A 27,728-nucleotide genomic window follows, 5' to 3' on the forward strand; every position below is an offset into this window, starting at 1 on the left:
AAATAAATAAATAATAAAACTGTAAACATTGAAAGAGAAAAGGGAGAAGGCTGGTTGAGCAGCTGGAGGGAACTGGAAGTGTTCTTACTGCATGTACAAGGACGTGTTTCAGATGTTCATTCCTGCATGTAGTGATTGAATTAGCAAAGCCAGTTGTACTACAAGGGAAGCATGCATTTGGCAGTTTTGAGATTTGCCAATATTTGTAGCTGTACTGAAGAGATTAATTTAGAATGTGAGATTACCAGAGAACACTACTGGGTAGTAAACTTTCTGCAGACTTTCCCCTCTCGTGCAGCTGAACATTGGCTGCCACTGATGCCGCCTCATTCACTAAATCTACTGGGTCTCCTGCATCTCTGGATTTACTATGACCAATACTCTGGGTCAACAAAGGGAAATGCTGGTGCAGCCCAGTGCTGCAATGAATGTTTATGTTTAGGCCCAAACACCCATTACCCCTAATTCATGGCTGCACATCACCAGGGGGCCACCATGCAGCATATCATTCCACCTGACAACTCTGCCAGTGCCCCTTCTATTCCTACTTTTGTCAAAAATCACCCGTGTATATCCTTCTCCACAAGACAGCTAAAATAAGGTATGCAGGATATGCACATGTCCAATCCTTTGTTCACTCTCACCCTGGACATGCATATGCCCATCCTTTGTCTGCCACCTCCACCAATTGAGCCTCAGGCCCCCTGGGTTGTATGGTTTGGGCATTTTTATAGTTTTAATTGTTACAACAATTTATTATTCCTGTTCACAGGAAAGTGGGTTCTTGGCAGGGCCAACAAAGATTCAGAAAGCATTAGAAGCCAGATTTAATCTCAGATTTTATTGATTTGTTTTTATAAAAAGATAAAAAACTGAACAGTTCCTCACCAGTATAATAGCAGGAAGAGGAACTTTGATTAACAAAGCAATTCTTTCAAGGTCGTTTAATAATTAAGGCTATTGCAAGACCAATCAGAAGGAAAAACATTGCTATACTAAGTAGCACAGTAATTACAACCATTCCACCAGAACGAGCCTCAAGGCCAACATTAATGGTCCGGAAATCCTGAACATCTGAAAAAGAAAAAGTTAGAGTAAGGTATTGTGTTCAGCTCATATGCAACTAACATACAAAATCCACTTCAGTTTACCCGTTATGTCAATTTGTGCAGAGAAGGGTGAAAAGTGCTACCTTCCTGTTCACCAAAACTATGCTTATGTATACCAAGAGGCATCTCAGACTGAAATGAAGCAAGTACTGCGGTGGTGGTGCTGCGGTAGCGTTGTTGCCTCACAGTAAGACGTCCTGTTCAATTCTCAGCTAGAGTCTTCTGTGTGAAGACATGCATGAATGGGCGTATCTTCGTTGAAGGTTCTCAGGGCTGGCAACTTGGCACGTAAAAATCTGCCAATTAGCGGACCAGAGTTCCGCTGTGGCGACCCCTAACCAGGAAAAGCTGAAAGACAAGTGAAATAAGTGAAGCAACTGAACAGGTTATGCCATCATTCCTCTGCCCAGCTGTGGCATGCAGTGGTTGTGAACCAGGCATACAGTAATGCTACAGATGAGGTCAGAGCATTTGCTTGACAGTAATGAGAATGCCCAACAGCCAGCAACTGCATTATACTCAGTAATAGCACACATATGTATGGCACTGATGTGGGCAAAGCTACACGCACTACTAAACCACCACTAAATATCTACACCGTGAACCTTGTATGCTGCTTTAGTCTGTATATAAAGCATCTGAAAATCTAAATCTCTCTTGTAAAAAACAAACAGTCACAAGTGCATCTGCATAAGCTTACACAGAGACCATAATGCAAGTTACTGGAAAAGGAAGTCAATGCTTTACTGCAACAAAAGATACCTACCTGTAATGACCCAACAGTAGATGTTAAAACAAGGACCCAATAGCAATACATACAAAAATCTAGCATAAGCACAAGAGCATTTCTGTAACAGATGCAATATCCACTCCACACATCAAGGCATGGCTTTCCCTTCAAGTCCAACCTAGTGATGCAACCTCAGAGCTGCAGCAGGAACTGCAATATGTGCTTTGAGACATACAAAATGATGTACTACCAGATGCACTACAGGAATGCATACTTTACAGCTACATTACCATTTGCAGTTGGCAACATCTATGCATTCCATAAAGGCCCTGCACCACTGGAGAATACAAGCATAAGAAAGCACATCCACAATGTATATGGCATCATCAGAATGTTAAGCATCCTGACTTGGGTTCAGTCATGGGTACTGGCAAATGTCAGTTTACTTCTCCATATATACCCATGATACATGTAGTGGAAATATGCAAATCTGTGCAGCAATTTATTCAGTGGTGACCATAAAATGCCAGGCTTGCAAGACTGTACAGCTGATCTGCAGTCCATGCCACAGTGGCAAGTGTTTACAATTCACATCCAAATGAAGCAGCCTTGGCTGCATTCAGTGACTTTAAGATGAACAGTGCAATTCCAAGAGATAGAGGTGGACATCACTAGACAGACCAGTTTGAGGAGCTGTAGAAATACAAGGTAGCCAAATACCCACACCCACAGGTTTTGGGGATCAGGTATCAGGGCTACCATCACTCCTGCCCCTTTTGCTTATGCAGTCACAGCTATAATGTGGGAAAACGTGATTCTCAGAAGGGTGCCAGACACTGTTGTGATCTAATTGCTGTTAAGAGGTAGGTCTGTTCCATTTTCCTACCTTTTGTCAAGATATTTTTCTGCTGTGATACGAATCAGTCAAATTTAGCATTTCCCCATTGTGTACATATTGTATGCCATCAAGCATCTACAGATGGGCTGTTCCCAGTTGGATAACATGAAAGTAAGGGTGTTTCCTTTATGGCTACACCAATTAGGCGAGTGCATCAGCAGTCCTAAAACTCCTTTGCACTCAATGTACAGCAACTCACGGGGGGGGGGGGGATTATATATATATATATATATATATATATATATATATATATATTTATTATACAAACACATATATATATATATATATATATATATATATATATATATATATATATATATATATATATATATATATATATATATATATATATATATATATATATATATATATTATACACAAACTATATATATATATAAATTTGAGTAGCATGCGATAACCAGCTTCTGCATCCAAAAATTAAGCCATCTACTTATCTGGACAATACACACTATTTGTGAGAGGATTTAAGGAGCACTTGAGATGTAGAACTCTAGGAGCTGGTATATGCCAAGCAAAGGCAATGTTCACACACACATCTTTGGGGGGGGGGGGGGACTGGAGAGGCACATTCACGGTACTAAAAGTAGAGCCCTCAGCTGCTACAGCATGACATAACCCAGAAGTAGAACACTTTGGCGTATTGCATGCTATCATGCATTACAATTTACTACCCCTCTTGGGGCAGGAAAGACTAAGGAAAAGCAAAAGTTTGTGCAATAGACAGGGTGACACAAGTATCATTGGGTACTTCAGTGCCAAATAGTGCCATTTAGGACCTTTGTCCCATGCATGCAACTGATACAGACTGCCATATTGCATTAAGCAGTCTAGAAAAAGCCAAGTATGAAGGCTACCTTCATCCTGTAGTCCTGATTTGGATTCCCATTATGCAACAGTTCAACAGAACTGTGTACGTAGTTTTATTTTGTTGTAGTACAAACCGCACTAAGAATTCCCATTTATTTTAGGGCATTGTACATCATACTTTCAAGGTAGTGGACTCATTTTGGTCTATACATACTGGCTTGTAGTAGGACCAATATACAGATGCAGTCCTCTGTTTTCAGTGCCAGATCAAATTGGCTTTCAGGGCTAGCCAAGATGGATTGCACAGTTGTTTTAAGTAATCTATCCATAAGGTTTGATATTCCCCACATTATCTTGGATATAGATAAATGCATATTGCTCCCATTGCATTGCAAGAAATGCACAATTCTACATTCCTTACCAATTCCTTTCCAATTGTTATTGGACATAATCATAAAGTCACAAATGCTCATTGCATTCATCCAAACTTTTAGATAATTATCAATGCAACCTCAAAACAGCTGCCACTAGCATGGCTATGACTGGTTCACAGGAACATGCTTCAACTTACTGAGATATAGGTAGGTATGCGATTGTGATACCTCAGGTAGCCTTTATGTCATTTATAATGCCAAACCACAACCACAGTCATGTAATGATAGCAATGAGGGGGGGGGAATAAATTCGGACCACTACTTTTCCCCTGCAGCTTTGTAAGGTCTACCATCAGCATTTTGTCATGTGATGTTATACCATCAGTTGAATATCCTGACCATAATGCATTTGAGATTATTTTGCAATGTCAAACATATCCTTTACACTAGGGGGTTGAAGTGTGCATAGTCCCACAGAAAACTGATATTTAAGTTGTTTCACATGGGACCAGTCAAAACCATTGAGAAAACAGCACTGCAGTACCATTATGGCAAGAACAGGTATGGTAGAGGTGGAGATGTCACAGAAGGCATTCCCACTGGGTTTAAGTGGAAAGTTTCTTGGATTTCTAATTTTCTATTAGAGTCCTGGGGGATAGGGGAAGCCTAGCTCTTGACACACACACACACACACACACACACACACACACACACACACACACACACACAACCAGTACCTTGCTAGAAAGGCCCCTACATAGAGTCCTAATCTACAAAGCCTTTATTGTGCTAACCAGTACCTTGCTAGAAAGGCCCCTACATAGAGTCCTAATCTACAAAGCCTTTATTGTGCTAAAGACATTTACACCTCAAATATTGTCCAGTTTTTCTGGCTAATCTACAAAGCCTTTATTGTGCTAGAGACATTTACACCTCAAATATTGTCCAGCTTTTTTGGCTACTGTGCATTCACATTTTGCAAGTAATAGCAAGAGCTTAAATAGGTTACTGTGGAGTCAATTTTATATGAAATCACAAAAAGGGGGCTATGAAATAGCAGGGGGGAGGTCCATTCCCATTCCCCAAGTGATAATTTACCTCTGGTTTGAAGGGGCTGGCTCCAGCTGGATGCTGCCACTGCTGTGCCTTCTTCATTGTAAAGTATATAACGCACCCTAAAAAAAAAAAAAAAAAAGTTTAATATATTCTTCAAATTTCTATCTACTAGTACAATGCAATAGATTTTTGGGATGGGTTGAGGAATGCAGTCACATGGCTAGACCATACTGCAGCATATTAGACAATCCTAGTATAACCTCGCGGTTAATTGTTCAACAGTCCAAAGACTCACAGAGTTTTGTACTTCTACCACAGGTTACACAAGTGGATATATATGGTGTATCCCAGAAGTGTCCAACATTAGTCTTTTAGATAATAAAGCATTACTAACCCAAAGACAAATACCATCCTTTGTGGACCAGGAGCCACATTGCATACAAGCCAGGACTGTAATACATAGACAACCAGGGTACCTTCAAACCTTATACTGTGAAACCATTTCACATCTCTTTCGACAAAGATATACATGTAGCATAAAATAAAGTCATCAGTGAAGTGCAAGTCAGAATAGTTTGGAAGAGAGTGATCATTTAGATGGGTGTGCTGCTCAGGTTTAGCTGTTGCCACTGGAAAGATATGAAGCTTTAAGTGACACCACAAGACAGTGCAATCCAGCTCAAGTGACAACCTTTAAATGACACCACAAGACAGTGCAATCCAGCTCAAGTGACAACCCTGACTAGGACTCAACATAAGCACAGAAGTCATGTAATGCTTTATAAGCTACAATGCTTCATTATTCCAAGGGCAGACATTGCAGAGAATGAAGGAAAGCTGAAATACAAAAAATGGAATTTTGAAGAATTATGCACTTGGGAACATGTACTTGAATCAATTGCTGTGTGTGCAACAAGTGTATCATCTCCTGTAAACATTTTGGAACATGCACACAAAGTAATTGATTCAAGTAAAAGTATATTATCTCCTGTAAACATTTCCCCATTAAGTTAACATTAAAGCTCCCTTTCACCAAATCGCTAGTGCAAAATTAAGCATTCACTATGCACATATTCTCTAGACATTTGCTTTATGAATATAACAAAGCTGTTGGGTACTATAGAATGAATCCCACCTTTGACATTATCCTTTTGAAGATATCCCAGAAGGGAACTACCACAAGCAAAAACAAATCCTGGGATGAACAGTCCTGGGCACACAAGTCAAATATCCAGTGACAAGAAAGCATGCATTAGCTCACCAGCAAAAAAGTGTCACCCGACTTTGTAGGTTCATAGGTTGGTACTAGACTATCAGCCCTAGGGCCTATACAAGCCTAGCCATAACAATTCCCTGGCTATTTCTTCCCACACTATTTACTTCCCTGGACCCCTGTCTAGCAGGGCAATGGACGTTATCTCTGGGGTGATCACTAGTAACAGAAAAGTAAATAGGCAGCAGGTTTTAACAGGTCAGCCCTTCCAAGGAGCTTTATGGTTCAGATCCTTATTTTGAACTTGAAGGAAATGGATGACTGCTTGAGCACCCAGTTCCTTTTTGAAGTATTCAAATTAATAATTCTTAGGATTGTGAGCCTCATAGAAAGTTCCACAGTGCAGCTGATATTCAGAATCTGAGCCTCCTCTCTGTTCAGGTCTCAAAGGATTCTAAAGGAAATGGTATGTGCCCTTTCATACCTTAAGAACATGGCCAAGCATTTGCTGCTTTTATCTAAACTTTATTCAAAGGGTTACCTGGGATCATTCTGTTGTCTGGGTGCCTCCAATGGGAGATGGGTATTCCAGTATACCATGCCTAAGGGCAGAAAACATTTCATCACTTGGCAATGTTTGCACACTACTTGCTTACATAGATAATTACCAAATGAGCCATGTATTAAAGCACACGACAGAAATGCATAGATTTTCTTTTTTTCTACCACATGTTAGCGTTAATGTAAGCCATGTTATTTCAATTGGAGGCAGTACTCTTATCCCATTTCATTTAATGGGGACCAGAATGGAGATAACAAGCTCATTTTAGGTGGGTTTTGGGTCCTGTTCCTCATCCTGACAGCAGTCCTAGTTCTATCACTGGGTCTAGTGGCCAATCTAATTCACCTTCAGACTATTGCAGATTTTTGCCAGGGCCAGCATAGATCTTAAGGGCATCTCTCAGGTGGTCATGCTATCAACCATGGGGTTTCCATATGATCTACCCAAGCCCAGCCAATGGGCATGGCTGCATCTGAAGAGTAGGAGTGAAATGCCACAAAGACCCCATTGTACTCCCTCTCCACAGCAGCTCAACCAGGTCCACCTCACCTCCTAGATGAAACTTCCTACCATATGCCCCCAGCCTCCACCAAAGGACTGTTGCAATAGGCAGCCAGTCATCCCCCCAATCAACCTTTCCACTCTTGGGATAAATGAACACCCTGCAACTCCAGTCACTTAAGCTGCCCTAGTCCGGGCTTCTATCCCATGACACCAGAGCAACTAAGCTGCTAGTAAGATCTAGCTTGATTTCTCTAATCAGAGACACCTATGTCAAAGACATTTACCATTACCATACACATTACTACTGAAGTGGATGTGTAATCTTTAGCTCCTCTTGCTGGTTGCAACCCTGCTTTATATGTAGTTCAGGTCTTGTGTGTGCTGAAAATCTGCATTTTTTTTTTTGGGGGGGGGGGGGGGGGGGGAGTACACCATGCAACGTTGTAATGCATTTACCATGTGCCATACCCCATAACATTTACAAAATCATGGCTGGATTTATTTTTCTGCCTCAATATATTCACATGCAAGTTACTAGGCTTACAGTTCAGGGCACCATTGGACCAATGAGAACCTAGCCCAATTCCCAGTTGCCCTCAAAAGTAGTGACTTGCCTAAAGTCATACATTAAAAAAAAAATTATTTCTGCAAGTTCAATCCAGACTTGTCATTTTCAGTACGAGTTGAACCCATTTCATAGCAGGCCACTGACGAGCCAGACATGGTCCTAGCATATTACTCATTGCAGCATGCATGGAGCAAATGTTTGGGTAATGGGCTGCCCTGTTGTGAGCAGGGGCAGTAGAATCCTTTGAGAAAATGGGCAGAATGACATGTGCCGTTTCTGGGACCTCTCATTTTATTTGGGGGGGGGGGTTACTATGCACATGCAATCCTTTATGCACTACACATGTTGTTTGCAGATTAAAGATGTTGTGCAACTGAAAATGGCTGCTAAGTTTTCAAACTGTCTATAAAAGCATTTAAGTGGAACTACCCATTTCCCTGTAAGTAATCTAGCGCATGCAGCCTTGAACTTGCTGGGCAACAGCACCCTACACATGGAGGTAATTTGGTTTCCTTCAGAAAATAAATATTTTAGCTCCACTGTATTTTTCACGATCAGTGGTACAGTTGTAACAGAACCCCAGTAACCACTTGCTTCAGGAGTTTTCTATACATCTTCAACTCGCTTCATGCTATAAGTGTTTCCTCATTGAGGACAGAATACCAAAATCTGGAATAGTTAAGCAAGACTGAGCATGCAGAACAGGACTAAATGCTGGATTAAATCAAAGTAATTCAGTTCACAAACATACAACTCTTCAGTCACATTTCTTCAGCAACTCAATTAGTAGACTGAGCATGCAGAACAGGACTAAATGCTGGATTAAATCAAAGTAATTCAGTTCACAAACATACAACTCTTCAGTCACATTTCTTCAGCAACTCAATTAGTTCAGTGTCAAATGCTAACTGGTATGAAGCTCGTCAGATACACTAATCCATAATTTTTTACCCCACCATTGTGGCAATGAGAAATTTATGGGAATTTTTTTCATGAGCATAGGCAGACTATCTGCACAAGGAACTTAGATGAGGAGTGCTGTAATATGGGCCTTATTTCAGACAATTTCACACATTTGGGCTCAGTTCAGAAATGTTAGCTTGGGGCCACAGCTCCATCAGCCCCCTTTATAATCTGGCCCAGAGAATTAAATTAGGAAGGCTTTGCTATAAACAGCAATGGAGGAGAGATGCTACAACAAACCGCAATGGAGGAAAGATGCTACAGTTAAATGAAAAATATTTAACTGCCTGCATCCTTAGCATGGCAGCTGTTTCAGTTTTCAAGTGTAGGGCAGAGGGAGCAGGAAGCTAAAGCTGTCTTGTTAGCTTTTTTTTTTTTTTAAAAAAAAAAAAAAAAAAAAAAAACACACACACACACACACACACACACACCACGGGTACTAATGATTAAACTTTTTACTACATGGGTACTAAAAGGATTAAATAGTTCTGTAGAGCCAATACCCTGTGAGGATTTGCAGTTTGCAAAACCTGAGCAATAGCAACTTACAAAACATCCAGGCGTAAAATCAAAACTCCTGTCTGGCCGGTTCAGGAAACCGGCATCACCAATAGTATCATTACACTTTCCCAGACTGCATAAACCCATACACACTCACTGCTCCCAAAAAGCTGGTCCACCAGATGGGGCCTTCTTCAGTTAAAAACTTATGGGTCACCACAAATAAAAATGCATATTTTACCTATTTGGAACCAACATGAACATTCTAGATGTAAAGGAAGTTATGACCCAAGATGGTATAAATGGCAGATATGCTCACAAGCTGCCTAATAACTGCCTTTAGTCATGCCCAAATCAGCGATTTCACATACTTAAGTTGCTAGTGTGTGCAATAACAGGAGACTAACCCCCCCAGTCTCCCTCTTAACCAAAAAGGGACTTGCATGGACAATGTATCATTAAAATTTTGCAAGTCTGCCCTTCAGCAAGAACTGCATTTTTTTGGACTATTACACAACAGCAAAACCTACACAAACAAACATTCTTGTCGAGTGCTTGATGAACAGGAGGAAAAGAACAGCAAACAAGCAAGCCTCATTTCCTGTGAAAATTCAAATGCTTGTTCATAGGTTAGGTTACTTGGCCAACTGTCCATGAACTCCCACAAGCCTAGCCATACATCGTTGCCCATTGTCAGCAGTTTGTGTGAACTTTGCTCATCTGATACAATACAAATCTATGGTAATAGAATACAAACTGCCTCTAAATTCACTCCTGGGGTCATGTCCCTCAATGACAAGTCACACATCCATTTATCTAGGCTGTATTTGAAGAGGGTCAGGGAGGGGCTCCGCTTCACGTGAATGGGAAGCTTGTTCCAGAGAAGTGGTAGTCAAGTATCCATCTCTCCGACATGATTTGTTCAAGTCAGTGGCTAGGTTAAGATCCCTGGAGTGAGTGACCCTAGTGTAGTTTGATTTACGCATGTGCAGCATTTCCATCAGGGCTGAGTCAGACCCCTTAACAGCCTGTAGGGGATTCTGGCAAGGCCACCAGTCTTTCTACATAGGAGTTGTTTAAGGTACCCTGCATGTTCTTTGAGAATCCAGTGTGGTCTCTTGTTGTAGGGATCTGTTGAGACATGACAAAAAAAAAAAAAAAAAAAAAATTAGGAGCATCGTCTCTACTACTGGTCTGATGAGGGGCAAGTACAATGGAATTAGAATATCCTTAAGTCCTAGATGGGATGCCTTTAGGAGATGTGGCACAGGATTTCCTTACCACTGTGGATACATGGTGGTTTAAGTTCATATTACTAACGACCCGAGTGCCTAGATCACGTACCACTGGGTCTACACTTGGATGGGGTGCTGTCTATAAGGTTAGCAGGGAAAGGGGGATAGTGTATTTTTTTTGCATTTAGCTTCAAATCCATGGCATTGGCATGGATGGTTCACACAAACTTTCTACAGGGTACTGGCATCATTGGGTGCAAACAGGGAGCAGTCATGGAAGAGTCAGTGAATTTTGTCAGCCACAAGCCACCCTCTACTTCTGAAAATAGATTCCAAAAAAGTGCCCAGCACAAAACCCTGTGGTATGCCACTGGTCTTTTGCTAGACCCACATTGACAGTGGGTGTCCTTCTCTCATGACCTTACAGATAAGGCTAGCCAAGCTTATGGTCTATAATTCCCAGTGTCAGTTGGTCCCACTTTGTGGGGAGGGGTTATTGCTGCCATCCTCCATTCTGTTGAAACAAAGCCAGTCCAAGGATATGGTTAAAAAGGGTTCAGAGTGGTCCGCTACACCATTTTTTTTAAAAAGGCAAGTTGGGATGTTGACTGGTCCCATTGATGCTACATCTTTAGTCTTGGAGAGTGTACAAATTTACTGTTCTCTTGCGATTAAGTCTGTGGAATGGCAGCAGGTATACTCTGGGGATCAGTGGGGACAGAGGGGTGAAGTTCGCTTAAAATCTGTCAGCTAGCTGGTTGTCTATTACTTTCAATATAGAGTATGGTTGGCTATTACTTTCAATAGAGTATGAATGATGCCACCCACCCACATCCAGTTCAGTGCATAGCTAGGTATTCCCCTTTAGATTTCAGATGTACTTAAAGAATGTCTTATCCTTAACTAGGGACTTGACAAGATCAATTTGTTATATCAGAGGGATTTCTTCCTCTGCTGAGCCAGTTCCCTCATTTCTGAACATTAGTTTATTTTGTTGTACAGGCCCGTTTATACTAGGGGTCCACCAGGGTGGCTTGTTTATTTGGCAAGACCTAGTTTTAGGTCTTATCAGGTACCACAGATTCTATCAAACTGCTTAAATGGTATCTATGTTTGATGGGACTTTTGAAACTTGCTACGAGACCATTTGTTTTGGAAAGGATTTTTGAGCTCGATGAGGTATCTGGTCTTATAAATTGCATCCAAAGAGACTGATTTATGGTCCAATCTTACCAGAGAGGACATAACATGGGGGTGCAATACTCTCCAATGTTAGAGAGTTATGTCCAGGACATTTGAGCCCCTTGCAGGTGTGCTGACTAGGTATTCCAAAGCATTTGCATTGACAAAGTCAAAGAACCTCAGAGCCAGTACATTTGTGGTAGTGTACATTTCCCAGTCAATGGTAGGATAATTAATTAAAAATCACCCATGAGTAAGGTATTGGGCTGTATGGCGACTCCAATAAGTCCAGATATGTGGTATGCTTTTCCTGGGTCATGGAGGGGAACTATAGATGGCTAATACACATGGATTATGACAAGACAAGAGTCATACTGCTAAAATGCCTATTGAGAGAAGTGCAAAAAAATATCTTGAGTAATGGATTACTCCAGGTAAAAAAAAGGCAGATTATCAGCACTCCCAAATCGCCAGACAAATGTTTAAATCAAGATTACTTTTCAGAAGCAAGACAGGGAGAAACGTTACATGGATGACTGCAAGCTTGGAGCTTACAATCATCTTTTAGACTTGTGTACTTTAGGGTTCCATTTTTGAAGCAAGGGTGTACCCAAGGAATCCATTTCCGGAACCACTTGACATTTACTGCTCTAATGTAGAAATTAGAGATTAGAGGCCTCGTGCTGACCTGGTTTAGAGGATTGCAAGCTTGGAGCTCACAGCACCTCTAAAGATATGGCCTAGCTAGGACAAGCTTGTGGTGCAAGAATCCTAGACAAAGTTGAACACCAAAATGCAGCACAGTACAATTTAGAAGCAATAATTTGAATTCCACACCAACAAATAAAAAAGGCAGAGCAGCAACCAAACCAATTTAGAAGCACTATGCAACCTTCCCTTAAAATTGGTCATTTAATAGGAGATGTAGCCTCCTTCACAAATAAGGAGCTCTCCTTAGACCACATGTTCAAAAAGAATGCCTTCAACCTCAGATTTCCAAATCTTCTCTAGAAGGGCCCACCCCCTTTTATTTCATCCTCAATGCACCTAAACCAATAAGAAAATCCCAGTGGTGACTCAAAAAATGCAAACTGGTGCAATCTCCTAAAGCTCCATTTCTCCAATCTCCTACAGGATGATCCATTGGGAGGGTGGCCTAATGATCAAGATGTTTGCCTTACAAACAGAAGGTGCAGGGTTCAAGTCTCACAAGGGATAATTGGCTAGGCTTAAAATGACTTGCAAGGGCAGTTAGCCTAGTACTAATCTATGAACCTTACTAGGCCTAGGTCTACAAACTTTTAAATAACCCAATATGCGGCTTGATTTGCTGCATATCCACAGCATGAGATCACCCAAATCTGTACCAAAACATAAAAAGACTCAATGGCATGGCAGAACACTGCTTCCAAGGAATCCCCCAAGTAGCAAACCCTTTCCCTCACCATCTTTAGATCCAACTTGGACAAATGGATGGGAAACCACAAATTGCACAGCCCATACGATCCAAACTAATCCAAGTGACTTATGACAGTGAGACAGCAAAAAAAAAAAAATTATTCTCTTTTCCCGCCTTTGCTGAACTATAGATTTCAGGTTTTGCTGAATTCCAGACTGTGGTATAGTTTCCTGTGTTGCCCATATCCTTACTTGGATAGGAAGCTTCTCCGTTCACCAGTGAGAATGGGGAGCTTTGAGCAGCCTATCTGTCCCTGGAGGAATGGTCTCAGCCCTGAAACTAGTAGGTTATTGTCCGTTTTGGGTCAATTCCTCTCTCTTTCCATGTCTGTCACTGCTTTAAAACCCACATTTGCACAGTTTTGCACGATTTTGCTCATAGCGCCACTTAAACGGGTTTAAACTATTCCAGGCTCCACAAAGTCTGCTCTTCCATTTTCCCCCTTTTTCCCCTTAGAAAAGTTCTAAATTTCAAAGTCAGCACTCTATTTTCATTCTAAAGCCCTACAGTTGCTCGTACAAGTAATCTTATAAGTAAGCACTAATAAACTAAAGCACTACACCCCCTTATACTCCCTTTGAGTACTTGGCTCCCTATTGGTCCTTTTTTGATCAGTCAAAAAGTAGTTCCTTATACTATTCTGGCATGTCCAAAAGTCTTTCGGGTTTACTCTCCAGTCCAGCTGGTGAATCTGGGAATCTTGAGGCAATGTTACAACTGCCTTATGTACACAGACCACCCTCTCCTCCTCCCAACAAGCTCAAATATATGTGAGAGATGCAACTATATAGCCAAACTGGATGAGATGCAACTATATAGCCAAACTGGATGAGATGCAACTATATAGCCAAACTGGAGGCAGAGCGCTCTCAACCCAGTACTGGCGCAGTCAGGAGGAGAAGGTAACCACACACAGTCTCACACAGACCTATCGCAACAGCAAACCAAACAAATACTCAGAGGCTCTAAATAAAAATCTGCCCAAGCAGCAGAGACTTCCAAGGAACCGCTACCCCACAACAATACCCACGTATCACATAGTTCACAAAGTCAGTGTGTGTCACAGTCATAGCCCTTAAGGCTAAACACACCACCTAATACACTTGTAATAGGTGACTATTGTCAGACACACCGTCATCCCACTCACCAGGCTGAACAAGGAGAAGGTCACGGTAAGCTGTCTGTTGGGTGCCAGGATCCGCCACATAACACAAGCACTCAGGTCACTCCAAAGCAAGTACCTCCCTGGACTACATGGAGACAGATGAGCTCTCTGATCATGTAGCCCAGGCTGGTATGACCCTGACCTTGAGTAGCATCTTACCCTCACCAAGAATCACAGTATAAAGACAAAATGATCAATTTTAATGGCTAAAGTATTGGTGTCATTCAAAGGGGATCCAGTGTCTGTCAGCCTGGGATGACATGCTCGACAAGCCACATTGCTTTGCTAGGGACGGCTTGCACCCGTTACCCCTGGGCTTTCGAATACTGGCCAAGGCTCTTGTCACCCCCATAGTGCCTTTTTTAGGCAAGGCTCAAAAAGACAAACCCACCTCCATAGACAACACAAGGAAAAAGAAACTAAGGGTAATGCTGCTAAATGCCAGAAGTCTAAACCTCAAGATGCACACACTCGAGGCTCTCCTCAGTATGGAGAATATAGATCTGTGCGGTAACAGAAACCTGGTACAAGGCTGCCAAGAGCACCCGAGCACTACCAGGTTATACCTCATATCATGCTTTTAGGCCCCAAAACTCAGACCGAACCACAAAAGGAGGGGGAGTATCCATATTCAAAGATGCCCACACCTCCAGGTTTGTGGCACTGCACGAAGCATCAGAGACCATCCATGTGCAACAGTGGGCAAAACTGTCTTTCAGTTTGTAGCCTGCTACAGACCACCCTCCGACTCAGGAACCCCACTTGGCTTTCCTGAGAGCACTGGAGAATATGAAGGTCTCTCCAAACACCATCATATTGGGTGACTTCAACTACCCATACATAGACTGGGAGCACTACTCAAGCCCCAACACCCTCGCCCAATGGTTCCTAGAATTTATAAACTAAAATGCTATGGAACAACTGGTCACCACTCCCACAAGAGGAGAAAACATATTGGACCTGATCATCACCAACATTGGGACTATGTTCCATACCAGAGGTATACCGCTCATTGGTAAGATTTGACCATAAAATTAATCTCACTGGACATCCATATCCCATCCCCACCCCCAGCCAAGGAAACCACGGTGAAGAACTTCTCAAAAGCAAACTTCATACTTCTCAAAACCAAAGTGGAATCCTTCAAAGCCCCCAGGCCAGTTGAAAATACAGCCCAAACTGCAGAATCCTTTACAAATGCATTCTATGGACACCTACAGGAATGCACGGATCGTGCTATCCCAAATAAAACTGAGACTCACTCCTCCAAAGGCAGGAGACCTGTCTGGTGGACCCCAGCCATAAATAAGCTATACAACAGAAGGAGGAAGCTACTACATGAGAAAAATCCCAAAAAGGGAAGGTATCTCTGATCAGAACTGGCAAGAAACTATGATCCCTCATAAAATCATCCAAGGCCAGCTTTGAAAGAAAAATTGCACAAGACACTAAAGATAATCACAAGGCCTTCTTTAGTAATGTCAGGAACCTGGGTGGCAACTCCCAGATATGCTCCGAGTTAGTGCAAAATGACAAAAAATACACTGAACCCACAGACATTGCCAACATCCTGGCAGACAGGTTCAGTGCAAACTCCCCCCCCCCTTCCCCTCCCCCCAAAGAGCAAATGTCTCCCAACAGAGTGTAGCCTCCCTGACATCCCAGATGCACAAGTGAGAGCTGCCCTCTCCAAAGCAAAAAAACCCAGCATCAATGGGACCGGACGGTGTCCCGGGTTGCATCTTACATGAGCTCCAAGAACTGAACCCTCACAAAGTCACTGTTCAATCTCAGCCTTACTACAGGATATGTACCCAATGAATGGCATACAGCAACAGTGGTCCCACTCCACAAAGGTGGTACCACAACAGACCCTGGAAACTATTGCCCTATAAGCCTGACTAGTCTGGTCTGCAAAGCTATGGAGCGTATCATCATGGAACTCATAAAACAAAGACATTGGGAACCTCCAAACACTGGATCCTACCCAATTCGGCTTTAAGGGCAGATCTTGCCTCTTGAACCTGGTCGACTTTCTTTTGAAACAGTCACCAAGACCATAGATGAAAGGAAGGTAGTCCACACAGCCTGGTAGTCCACACAGCCTACCTGGACCTCACAAAAGCCTTAATACCCCACTCTGGCATCATAAATAAGTTCACCAGCTTAAATATCAACCCCTATGTCACAAGATAGGTTGCAAACTGGCTCAGGGATAGAACCCACATGGTCAGAATTGCAGGTGCCATGTCAGACTCTAAACCAATTACAAGTGGCATCCCACAAAGCTCAGTCCTGGGACCGCTCTTGTTCGGTATATATTTCTCTGAGGTACAGGCTAACACGGGAGGACTATGGCTGACCCAAGTTCGCAGAAGACTGCAAACTGGGTGCCATAATAGACTCGCCGACTGACACAAGCATCCTCCAAAAGGGTCTCCGAGAGATGGATAACTGGTGCCAAAGCCATGGCCTAAAGCTAAATGCCAAAAAGTGCATAGTCATCCCCTTTGAGAAAAACACAAATTACCACATAGGTGGCAATCCATTAAGTACAGAAGTAGTAATTGGGGATTTGGGGACCCAAGTAGATAGCAATCTCTCCTTTGGCAATCACGTTGCCAAAGTGGTTAGAAAGATCTACTATATAGCCCACCTTATCACAAAAGGGTTCACATCTAGATCAAGAGAGAGGTCATTGTGCCCCTCTACTCATCAGGCCCATAATTGAATACAATGCCCCATTTGGGATGTACCTTACCAGACACCTGCAGCAACTGGAAAGACCCCAAAAAGTACCTCACCAAGAGGATCAAGGGACTCAAGCAGATGCCCTACGCAGTTAGGCTAAAGAAACTCCAGCTCTACTCAGTTGCTTACCGCCTACTCAGAGGCGATCTGTGCCCGATGTATAAAGCCATGTCCAAACCAGAATTAATGGACATGCTCCACCTCAGGAAATCTAAATCCCTTAGAGCCACACGCTCCAGGGACTTAAAACCTCAGCACAGAAATAAATAGGACATGCTCGAGGGACAGATTCATATCCCAGAGGTAGACAGAGGCACAGTAAACTAACCTTAAAAGGGCTATCCTCTGTGACCTACTATACAGAGAACAGTCAACTAAATCTAAAAGGGTGGCGAAAGCCAAACACACTCTGGCTAGGCTTATAAATGCCCTAGGGCAGATAGCCAATGTACTTTTTCTTAGTTAGGAGACCAGAAGCAGAAAGGCCTGCATGGGAATTTTCCTAGCTGCAACCATACTTTTGGATTCAGTATACAGAATAAAAACTGCAAAAAGGAATTGCTATCTGAATAGGTGGTTAAAATATGACCAGTCATGCGCAGGACTCCTGTTCCTACATCTCATTGCTCATGCATTTCCCTGGCCTATTCCTGATTACCTAGATTATCACACTTTATATGTAGCTCTCCATGGGCTGTTTAAGGATTCATTTAGCAATTTAGCAATTTGACAAAATGGATTAGGAATACAATTGCAGGACCTCATCATACCTCCCGGAGGCATGGAGCCTAAATAGAACTGAAAAAATAATTTATGCACAAAGATGAAAAGGGATTTCCATGACCAATTAAAATATTCAATGGTCCTTAAAGTGACAGGATTAAGAATTTTTAATCTGCCTGCTGTAAAATAAAGAGGCAAAAACTTTTCTTACTGTATTCTGAGTTATGGTCATCAATATATAGTGCATCACATCCCTCAAGTCTGTGTGTGTATGCATTAGTTTAGGATATCTCCAAGGGACCAAGGTCTGAAACATGCTAACCAAAGTCCCATTAAACAAAAATGTCCACTTTTCTTTAAAGCAAGGCAAAACTCATCTTCTCAATCTGCTAATGGTGCTGGGGAATGTTTTGTGGTTCTGTCTGAAAGCGTCCTTTACAGAGCTTGCAAAGGCCCAATTCAGAGTTCATAAGGACTACTGTTAAAAACTCATTTGGTTCAGTGAGAAATACATCTTCAACCCTGTACCTACATTCAATATAGTAACCCCTTGTATTAACCCAGATAAACCAACTTTATGAACACCAAGTTGGTCTGCAAACAGACTATGCTTACATAGGGCATTCAAACCACAAAAGGTAAGCAAAGAACCACAAGTCAAAGCCATCAACTGACTGATGTTCAGAATAAATGGAATACACCTAATGGAATCGGTGAGCAGAATCACTGAGGCAAGTCAACTGCCAAGCTGCTGGTTTTCCAGCTTTGTGTGGATTACAACTGGGTATAAAATACAATTCACAATCTAATAAATTACTTCCTAGCAGAAGCTTTACAGCTTTATTCTACATCCTTTCATGGGACCGACACTCTTGGCTGCTTGACACATACTAAAAAACACACAAGCCTGTCAAGTAGAAAGTGGTAGTAGATTTGGGGGCAGATAAACCTAATCACAAAATTGAAAAAAAGTGGCACACAAGGACTGCTGTCAGGGTTTAGACTTGCACTCTGCAGATTAATATATGTCTCGTCCCACAAAGTCCATTTTCACAGGATCTGGGTGTCAGCCATACCATTTTGCTCTTATTTAATCTTATACCATTTTGCTCTTATTTAATCTTATGCCCCAACAGGATCTGCTACACAAAAGCATACATAAATAAGAATGTAAATTGTTCAGACAATGGGGTGCCTGCAGCCATTACCCAAATAATATACAGGCTATTAATCTGGGTTAGTCCTTCATAAAAACCCTTTCAAAATATCAGAAAATAGAATAAAAGTGAATACAAACTAGCAGAAAAGAGGCCAGCAAGGTAGAAAATCTAGGTAAACTGGGTTAAAAACAGCAGATGAGAAGCCAAGTGTAAACATATGGTGAAGACTGGGCAAGATTAGATATGCCCTAAATGCGAATAACTATATCACAAGTACAACAAATTATGTGTCTTTGTTACCTGGTAATGTCCTACTGTGCAGAATCCATTTTCAGTAGAGGGCCTGGGAGTGAATTTAGACAATTCTACAGTTTATATACAAAAAATAATTTACTGTCAAGTATTCTGGTAGCTCTAAATTCTTGCAGGAAGTCATTTACATACAAGCAAATTCAGAGAGAGTGCGATACCGTTTGGAAGGTGGGTTACGGGAGATGAAATATTGTACAAGCTAAAGGATGGGATAGTGTGACAACAGCCCTTTTGCAATAAGATAATGGAAAAGCAAAGCAGTCACTGAAGCTTAGACAGGTTGAGGCATTAACTATTTACTTGGCACAGGCATTGGCCATTCTTGTAGGAACCATTCCTAATTGGTTAAGTAAGCTGTTGCATCATCACTTAAAAATAAAATCAGCAACTCGAAGTGTGAACAGTGAGAGTTATAAGGGAGAACATGTAGCAATAGCGGAGTGCTGGACTTGGCTAGCTTAATGGACAGATGTAGGGGCAGCATAGAAGAATTTTGTTGAATTTCTCTGTCAATTACAAAGGGATATAGTTCAGACTTTAGAGTAAGTGTTTTTTTGGCAAGAGATACTGTCATTTCTTTATCAATTAGATTATCAGCCTTAAAAAGCCTAGCCTGATGCAGCAAAAGGCAAAACATAAAATCTGAAAGTGAACACAAATAATACAGACTGGGGTGTACTATGTTCCTTTTAGCTCTTGATATGCATACACAAAATTCAGTCTTGTGTCTAGTTCAATCCTTTTAACTATCATAAGACATGACCAGTTGTGCATTCAGTATGCTACAGCCATGACCAGTTGTGCATTCAGTATGCTACAGCAGGCTATAGCTGTGACCAGTTGTGCATTCAGTATGCTACAGCAGGGTATAGTTAAGTCTATGTCACAACTGGGTTTGATAAAGCCAAGGAAACATTGAGCAAATCCATTTTTAGAGGTGCAAGTAATTGAAGCCCCAAGCAACAAAGTGGTTTGATGCTTAACATTCTCGATATTATTATGCCAATTTCCATTATGTGGGGGGGGGGGGTTCTTACTTGGCTGGGAGGCAAAAGAAAAAGGACAGCTTATGGGGAACAGTATCCCTACACAATAAGTCAGCCAGAATGAAAAGTTTGGACTGTACATCTATAGGATACTTAGCTATGGGCTTGAGGTAATTTAACAAAGTAAAGTTTAGTACCAGTTTGGCATCCTATAGGAGCAATCTTTTCTTACTGGGTGCTGTACACTAGTTATTTTAAATTTTAAAATGCTAGACTTTACGGAGAGCCTTAAAAGAAAAACAATGAACAATGACAAGATAATAGCCCTGTACAAGTCTGAAAATAAGTATCCTCACATAATGATACACACACACTTTTTTTCTTTCTTGTACTAATGAGTGCTTAAAAGTGGTGGCGTGTAGAAGTGTATAAACTTACCTGTAGTTTTTCCTTGGCAGAAGTTGAGCAGTACATGTATTGTTTTTACAAAGCATATCAGGTCCTAGCTGGTAACCATATTCTGATATGTCCTGGGGTTCCGGAAACAGAATGCCACATAATGGAATGCTGTGTGTATCAACAGCAGTATAGGTTGCATTATTACCTGCAACAAAAGAAAAAAAAAAAAAAAGTAAAATAGTTGGAGTAAAAAAAAAAAAACAACTTCCCAAAGGCATTTAAATGCTCTATTACTCACCTTCTTCCATTACTTCAACATGTATAGAAGCAGTCTCTCTTTTTATTAGGTATTTGTTAGATGATTGTCTCAGCCAGTTTTCATAGAAACAGAAGGCAGGTTGTAGCCACAATGTAGTGGCAAGACGTGACCCAAGGCCATTAGCCAAGGAAACCTCATAGTCTACAGAGAGGAAAGAAATGTAATTTTCAGGTTCCTTCTGCAGAAAAGGGGCATCTATAGTAGAAGTGGATTCCCCTACATAATTGTTATATCCATGCACTTCAGTCACTACTACATAGAGAATCAAGTAAATATTTATACACACTTCTTTAAAAGTCAAAAGATCTAACACAGTGTTATAGGACCTCCTAAAGGTTACTAGACATCTGAGGGCAGTCGGCTACTAAATTTTGTAACCATTAATACCACGTTTGGAAGCATAATCACAAACACATACTCTGACGTGGTTTAGCAGAAACAAATTTCCTCACAGAAGAAAAAAAAAAAATTGTATGGGAAAATAATTACTTCTTACCACAGCTGAAAAAACAATGCATTTCCCCCATAGGAAAAGAATATTTTTTTCTGAGCTTTTTTAGCCAAACGAAAATATCAAGCACACAAAACAATAAATGAAAAACACTTCCTTCCTTGTAGAACATATTGACAAACTTACCAAGATTGTCTTGTGCAAAGCAGCCACAAATCAATGTAACAAAACATCCCCGTAAAAGAAGAGTCATATTTAGTAGAAACCCAAAGGTAAAATATCACTAGCACCACAGCATAAAACTTAAAGAGACTATATTTGGAGACATTTATTTCCTCTTGGTAGAATCCTCATTGCAAACACCTGCCCTGTTACTGCTACCTCTGAGTTATGTTATAATGAATTAAAGGTTAAGTTACTTAATCACACATCCCCCTTCTCTTCTTTACACATGCACTACTCTATGACCTTAAAAATGATGTTCTCACACCATATTTACATTGCTAGAATACATTTATCAGAAGAAAAGAAGTACTACAACACCATACCGTGCAAATGTCATGACAGGAATCTTTTGTTCTCTCAAAAATAATCATTAACATTGCTCTTAAACCACAGCTGATGACAATTCTCACTCTATTATGTATTTAATTACAAAACAGAAGTATTACTTCCTGAAATCTATCGCACTTCACTTGAGGGTGTTTTCTAGCTGTACTGAAACATGTTTTCAGAAGCCATACTGATCTAAGTGTCCTCCATTTGCCATCATTTGAAGTGGCAAAAACATTTATTTCACTTTCAAAACACACTGCAGTAAATGGAAAACACTTCTTCCTTTGTATCAGATACTAATAAGCTTATTAATGCTTCTCTGTACAAAGCAAAAAAATGTCAACAATTTAAATTAAAGTCACTGTTTTCAAAAACATCCACAATTTTTTTATCTTATCTGGCCTCTCTACAGTGCCAACAATTATATTTAAATGATACAAAGAGTATTTCACTACCTTCTCAGATGTTTGCTTCCACACTACATTTAAAATCCATCCTTACTGACTTCATTGGTGCAGAGGATACAGACAAGGAATACGGTGGTTTTATTGAAAAGACAGAAGACATTTTTTCTCTTGTTTTTCAAGTGTCGTATGTTAGTAGTACACCATGGCAGAAGCATGGGTAATTTATGTTTTTACTCATGGTGAGGGGCTCTAGTGTGGTCACCACTGTATATAATTGGTGCTCCTACCATGAATAAAATAATAAATAACATATGCCCTGTCATGGTCTTTTGGTGAGGTTGGTGTGGTTAGACCCACTATGTAAATAAACACTGCAAAAGTGATCTGAGAGAATTAATTGATCTCTAGGGCAGAAAATTGTTGAGAGACTAGAGAAGGAGTACTTATACAATTAAACCAAGCATATGCTACATCTGGAAGATTCACAGAGATTTATCACAAAAATAATACAGGGCATAGATAACATGTCCTATGCAGACCACCACAAAGCCCAGTCAGGAGCGGCCTTAGGTCAACTGGTGCCCTAGGCAAAAGGGCTCCACGGCACCCCCCACCACACCATCTGGTGCCCCCATCCTAGTCTGCTTACACCAAATAAATACTGGAAAAGCGCCCCTAGTAGAGCAGCACCCTAGGCGGCCGCCTAGTTGGCCTATGCCTAAGGCCAGCCATGAGCCCAGTCCCTGTACACTGTCTCCTACAGACTGCTGAGGTGATCTATGCCTTGCCTACAAAGCAAGCTAGGATCCTACTCTGAATGAAATGTTGCACATTTGTAAAACAAATAACATCAGAATTACTTGATGTAGTGCCCTAAACCTTTTCTGTAATATAAAATATGAGCCTTAAGAAGATGCAATACATATCTCAGAGACTATCCATTTGCTACAACAGACTTCCCATCCATGTGAAGCAGAGTTCTAGTAGGTGGGGAATCAGAAATTTACCCCAGCATGGTACTTATGTTTCTATCAAACAGATGCAGCTTGTAAATGCTTGACTACACATGCCCAAGCATTCATATCCCCCTTAAAATGTCCCTAGGGTATCTAAACTTGTCAGATACATTTAGAAAGCATAGTTAAGTATTAAAAGGCCCCCTGCGGTCATTTGCTTGTAATCACCAATGAACCTATGAACCTAACTATTTATTTCTACCTGGGCTCTGATAAGATGTATTTTGTGCAGCCCTGTTGTACCAGTAGTCTACTAAATGACCATAATAGCCATGCTTGTTTTATAAACTAACCCTCTATACTATTAGGAGCCTGATGCAAGTTAAGGTTCACTTTTTTATTTTTTTGTTTAGGTCTTCTTTACCTGTTTGTTGATCATCTGCTATTAGACTGTCTTGCGGAGATGTTACTCTTGCACTATTTTCGTCCTTGGAATATTTTTGCTAACAACTGGTGTCCTTAGAACATCTTAAACAGCACATAGTACTGTTTTCCTGGTTTATTAGATTCTTATTTATTCTTAAATGTTTTTACTGATATGCGTTCTACTTTCAGCTATTTGTCTTCTGTCAGACTGTTTTACTCTTAAATTTGTTGTTCATACTTACACTGCTTTGCGCTTAGATAGTCCAGATAGTTTTACTCCTAAACTGTTTGCCTTTTTCTGTCATACTGTTTTTGCACAGTTCTTGCCCTTAGAATAAATATCTCTACTGACAGTTTGCTACTTTTAAGTTGCTTTGAATTGCACATTGCACTACTGTTTTGGCAGTAGAATGCTTAGGTTAAGGTATGTTCTTGTTGACAAAATTTTCTGACCTCAACAGTTTCAGTGTATTCTTCCTGACAATCATAATTTATACTAAAAAAGACAGCAGTGTGCTGCTTCTAGGGTAAAATAGAAGGTGTATCCAGTATAGTTAAGTGGTTCACTTTATTGTATAGTGAAGTGAACATTTGGAGTCTGAAATGGACTTTTATTTGTAGGGTACTAATGTTAGGGGCAGAGTTTTAGTGTTAGGTAGGAAGCTGTAAGATTAGGGATACTGAGGGGGTTAGAATTAGAGCTAAGGATGGGATTTTAGGGTTACGGAGGTTGGGTTAGCTAGGGGACTTTGGAGTTATGGATGGAGGTTTAAAGCTATGTAGGATATTTTACTGTTCATAGGTTCATAGGTTTATACTAGGCTATCTGCCCTAAGGCATTTATAAGCCTAGCCCAAAGTTTTGTGGCTTACGCCACCCCTTATATGAAAAAATACTGTGCCCATTAGTTTGTTGTGCCTCTGTCCAGCAGTGACACAGAGATGATTCCCGGGGTAAACCTACGATCTCCCATCCACAGGTCAAGATTTCTCTTGAACAGAGCCAGCGAGGTGCTCTGCCTCACATGGACCGGGATTTTATTCCACAGCATAGGGAGTCTCTGAGTGATAAATCTATCCCTCCAGCATGTCGGGTGCAGTTTATGGGTTAGGACCAGGGATTCAGGATTAGGATAATGGGTGGAGTTCAGCAGTGAGGACAGGGCATTAGGAAGAGAGCTAAGAAGAGAGTTTCAGAGTTAGTACATTAAAAAGGTGTCATTTCCTTATACTGAGCTGGCGTAACTTGCATTAGTATTCCAAGTACTAAGAAAAACAAGTGAATTGTACCTGCATGCTATAAGTAACCATCTACCTGTTTCACTACATTCTTCTTGTAATATATTTTTTCCCTATTAATTATTTTGAGTGTGAATATTTCATCAGCTAGCTGTTGTAATAACCTGCACCCTATACAAATAACTGCTTCATCATTAGCTTGTCCATAGCAGCCCCGTCTTCATCTTTGCCAGTAGAATAGTGTCCCTAACTACTGTCTCCTTCTTGCTTGCTTATAAAGCTTTTTCTAGCACCCCACCACTTTTTAACATACCATTATCCTTACCTCTGTTTCTCGTGCTCCTCAATATTGCACTTCTCTTTGGTGCACTCAGAACCATCTATTATTGCTCCCTTTTAATGCAATTTCTCCATGTTCAGTACCTAACTTATTCCCTGCTGTACTAGCATTGTCACTTATTTTAACTCTTACCAGTAACAGCATATCTAACTGAACCCCTACCAGTATGCATCTTGGCATTTATTTTAACTGTTATCAGGAAAACTTTTGTAATTGAAACTGCTGAATACCTTTCATTATGGAGCTATGAGCTGACGTTACCTCTGACCTCCCCAGTCTGATACCACTAAGCATATTGACACAATGAAGGATCTGCCTCATAGGTTCATAGGATACTCAGCTATTGGCCTGGAAGCTCTTGTAAGCCTAGCCAAGAATTTCACCCATGTTCCCTCAAAGTCAGCACCTGTTTTCCCTGTCCAGCAGGGACACAGGTGGGATCCCAGGGGTATATTTTCTGCTTCCCATCCAGTCATCCAGGTTCCTCTTAAAGAGGGCTAGTGAGGTACTCTGCTTGACATGGAGAGGAAGGTTCCACAGATGGGGGAGTCATTGGGACACAAATCTGTCTTGCCAACAAGTTCTATTAATGTCACAGACCAGGTTGATACCTTGTGTGTTGGTTGCATGAGTGGAGTTTGACTTACAGATATGCAGCAACTCCATCAAAGCTGAGTCTGAGACGACCTTGTATGCCAGACACAGGTCACCTCTGAGCAGTCTGTATGAGGTTGAGTAGAGGGACAGGGCTTTTAGCCTATCTGTATAGGATAGGTGTTTAAGACCCTGGATTTTCCTGGTCAGGAATCTCTGTGGTCATTCCAACTGCTGCATGTGCTTGGCAAGGTACATGGTGCCTAGTGGTGCTGAGAGCTCTTGCCTGAGTTCATGTAGTATTTTTTGCCTTTGAGAGGGCATTAATAACTTGCTCCCTGGTGAGGAGGGGAGGGAGCAGGTGTTGGGGATGTCCTGGTTTACTGACGGGGAACAGGGGGGTTAAGTTTTCACTGAACTTGTCTGACAGCAGGTTGGCTGTATCTATGGCATTTGTGTATGTGGCTACTCATGTTGATTAGTACCAGGTTCAGGATATTTTCATCTCTTGTGGGCATTGATGAAGTCGAGGAATCTCTGGGTGTTCGTGTTTGAACTAGAATAGGTCTTCCACTCTATGGTTGGGTAGTTAAAGTCACTCAGGATCAGGGTAGAGGGTTGAATCTTGATGGATTCAAGTAAGTCCAGATACGTGGAGTGGGCCTCCTGAGTTATGATTAGGGCTCTATTAACTAGCTATGATTTGAATAGGTGTTTTGTCAATAATTAACTTCACCTGGAGTGCCTCCTGTGCATCATACTGTTTGACCAGCCTGGAGGTGTGTATGTCTTTGATAAATATTGAAACTCCACCTCCTTTGGCTTTGTAGCCCTCTGTTTGGGGTCAGAAAGTATGGTAGGTCAAGTAACCTGGTAAGGCTGGGGTGCTCTCTGCAGCTTTGAACCGGGTTTCAGTGATTGCACAAATATCAGCATCTTCCAGGGCGAGGAATGCTTGCAATGAGTGCAGTTTCATGTTAAGCCTCCTAGCATTTAGCAGCATGACCTTTAAATTTCATTTAGAATAATTTTTCACATTGGAAATTTTGTTCTCATGACTTTGCCTAAAAAAGTCACTACTGGGGAGACAAGAGCCTTTGCCAGAAGCCTGAAGCCCAGGGTGGACAGATGAAGGCCATCTTTAGCAAAGCATTGTGGTCTGTCAATCATGTCCTCCCAGGCTGTCAGGTACTGGATCCCCTTGGAATGACACTAGAAACTAAGCCAATTGTTAAAGTCAATCATTTTCTGTTTGTACCGAGGCATCATTCTGGGCGACGGTGGGATGCTGCTTAAGGCTAGGGACATACCTGCCTGGGACACATATTCAGCGAGCTCAATCATGTCTCTCTTTATATAGCCCAGAGAGTTACATCTCAAGTCATTTGCACCAACATGGACTATGACAGAGTCATAAAAGTGCCTGTTGTTGAGAGACTTGAGTGAGTGAGTGATAAGGCAGATTCTAGCACCTGACAAGCAACTTACCATGACTTTCCCGGCTGGTGAGGGGCACATCTGTGCATCTCATGATAAAGTCTCCTATGTCTAGTATGTTGGGTTTGTGGCTGGGACTTAGAGACTGTGAGACACAGGCATACGTACTATGTGTGGTGCTTGTTGCGGGGGGGGGGGGGTTGTGATGTCCATGTGTGCTTTTGCCTCAGATGTCTCTTTTTGTTTAGGTATATTTTTGTCGAGAACCTCCACATATGTAGATATGCACTGTACAGGTGTGGGTGGTGTTAGAGGTGTGGTGTTTGC

The 27,728-nt window shown here is 41.3% G+C and overlaps 1 protein-coding gene across 1 annotated transcript; it reads right to left on the reverse strand.

Annotated features, from left to right (window-relative positions):
* Positions 1 to 821: 821 nt before the first annotated feature.
* Positions 822 to 21,980, reverse strand: LOC122791349 (uroplakin-3a-like). Its single transcript, XM_044059063.1, has 5 exons — positions 21,635 to 21,980; positions 20,977 to 21,138; positions 20,718 to 20,883; positions 5,038 to 5,114; positions 822 to 1,074 (listed from the first exon to the last, which is right to left on the reverse strand). Exons 1-5 carry the CDS (start codon positions 21,699 to 21,701, stop codon positions 935 to 937), a joined length of 612 nt encoding a protein of 203 aa, XP_043914998.1. The 5' UTR covers positions 21,702 to 21,980; the 3' UTR covers positions 822 to 934.
* Positions 21,981 to 27,728: the final 5,748 nt, after the last annotated feature.

Source organism: Protopterus annectens, chromosome 17.part0 (assembly GCF_019279795.1).
Source record: "Protopterus annectens isolate FY-2018-M chromosome 17.part0, PAN1.0, whole genome shotgun sequence".
Taxonomy (NCBI): Eukaryota; Metazoa; Chordata; order Ceratodontiformes; family Protopteridae; genus Protopterus; species Protopterus annectens.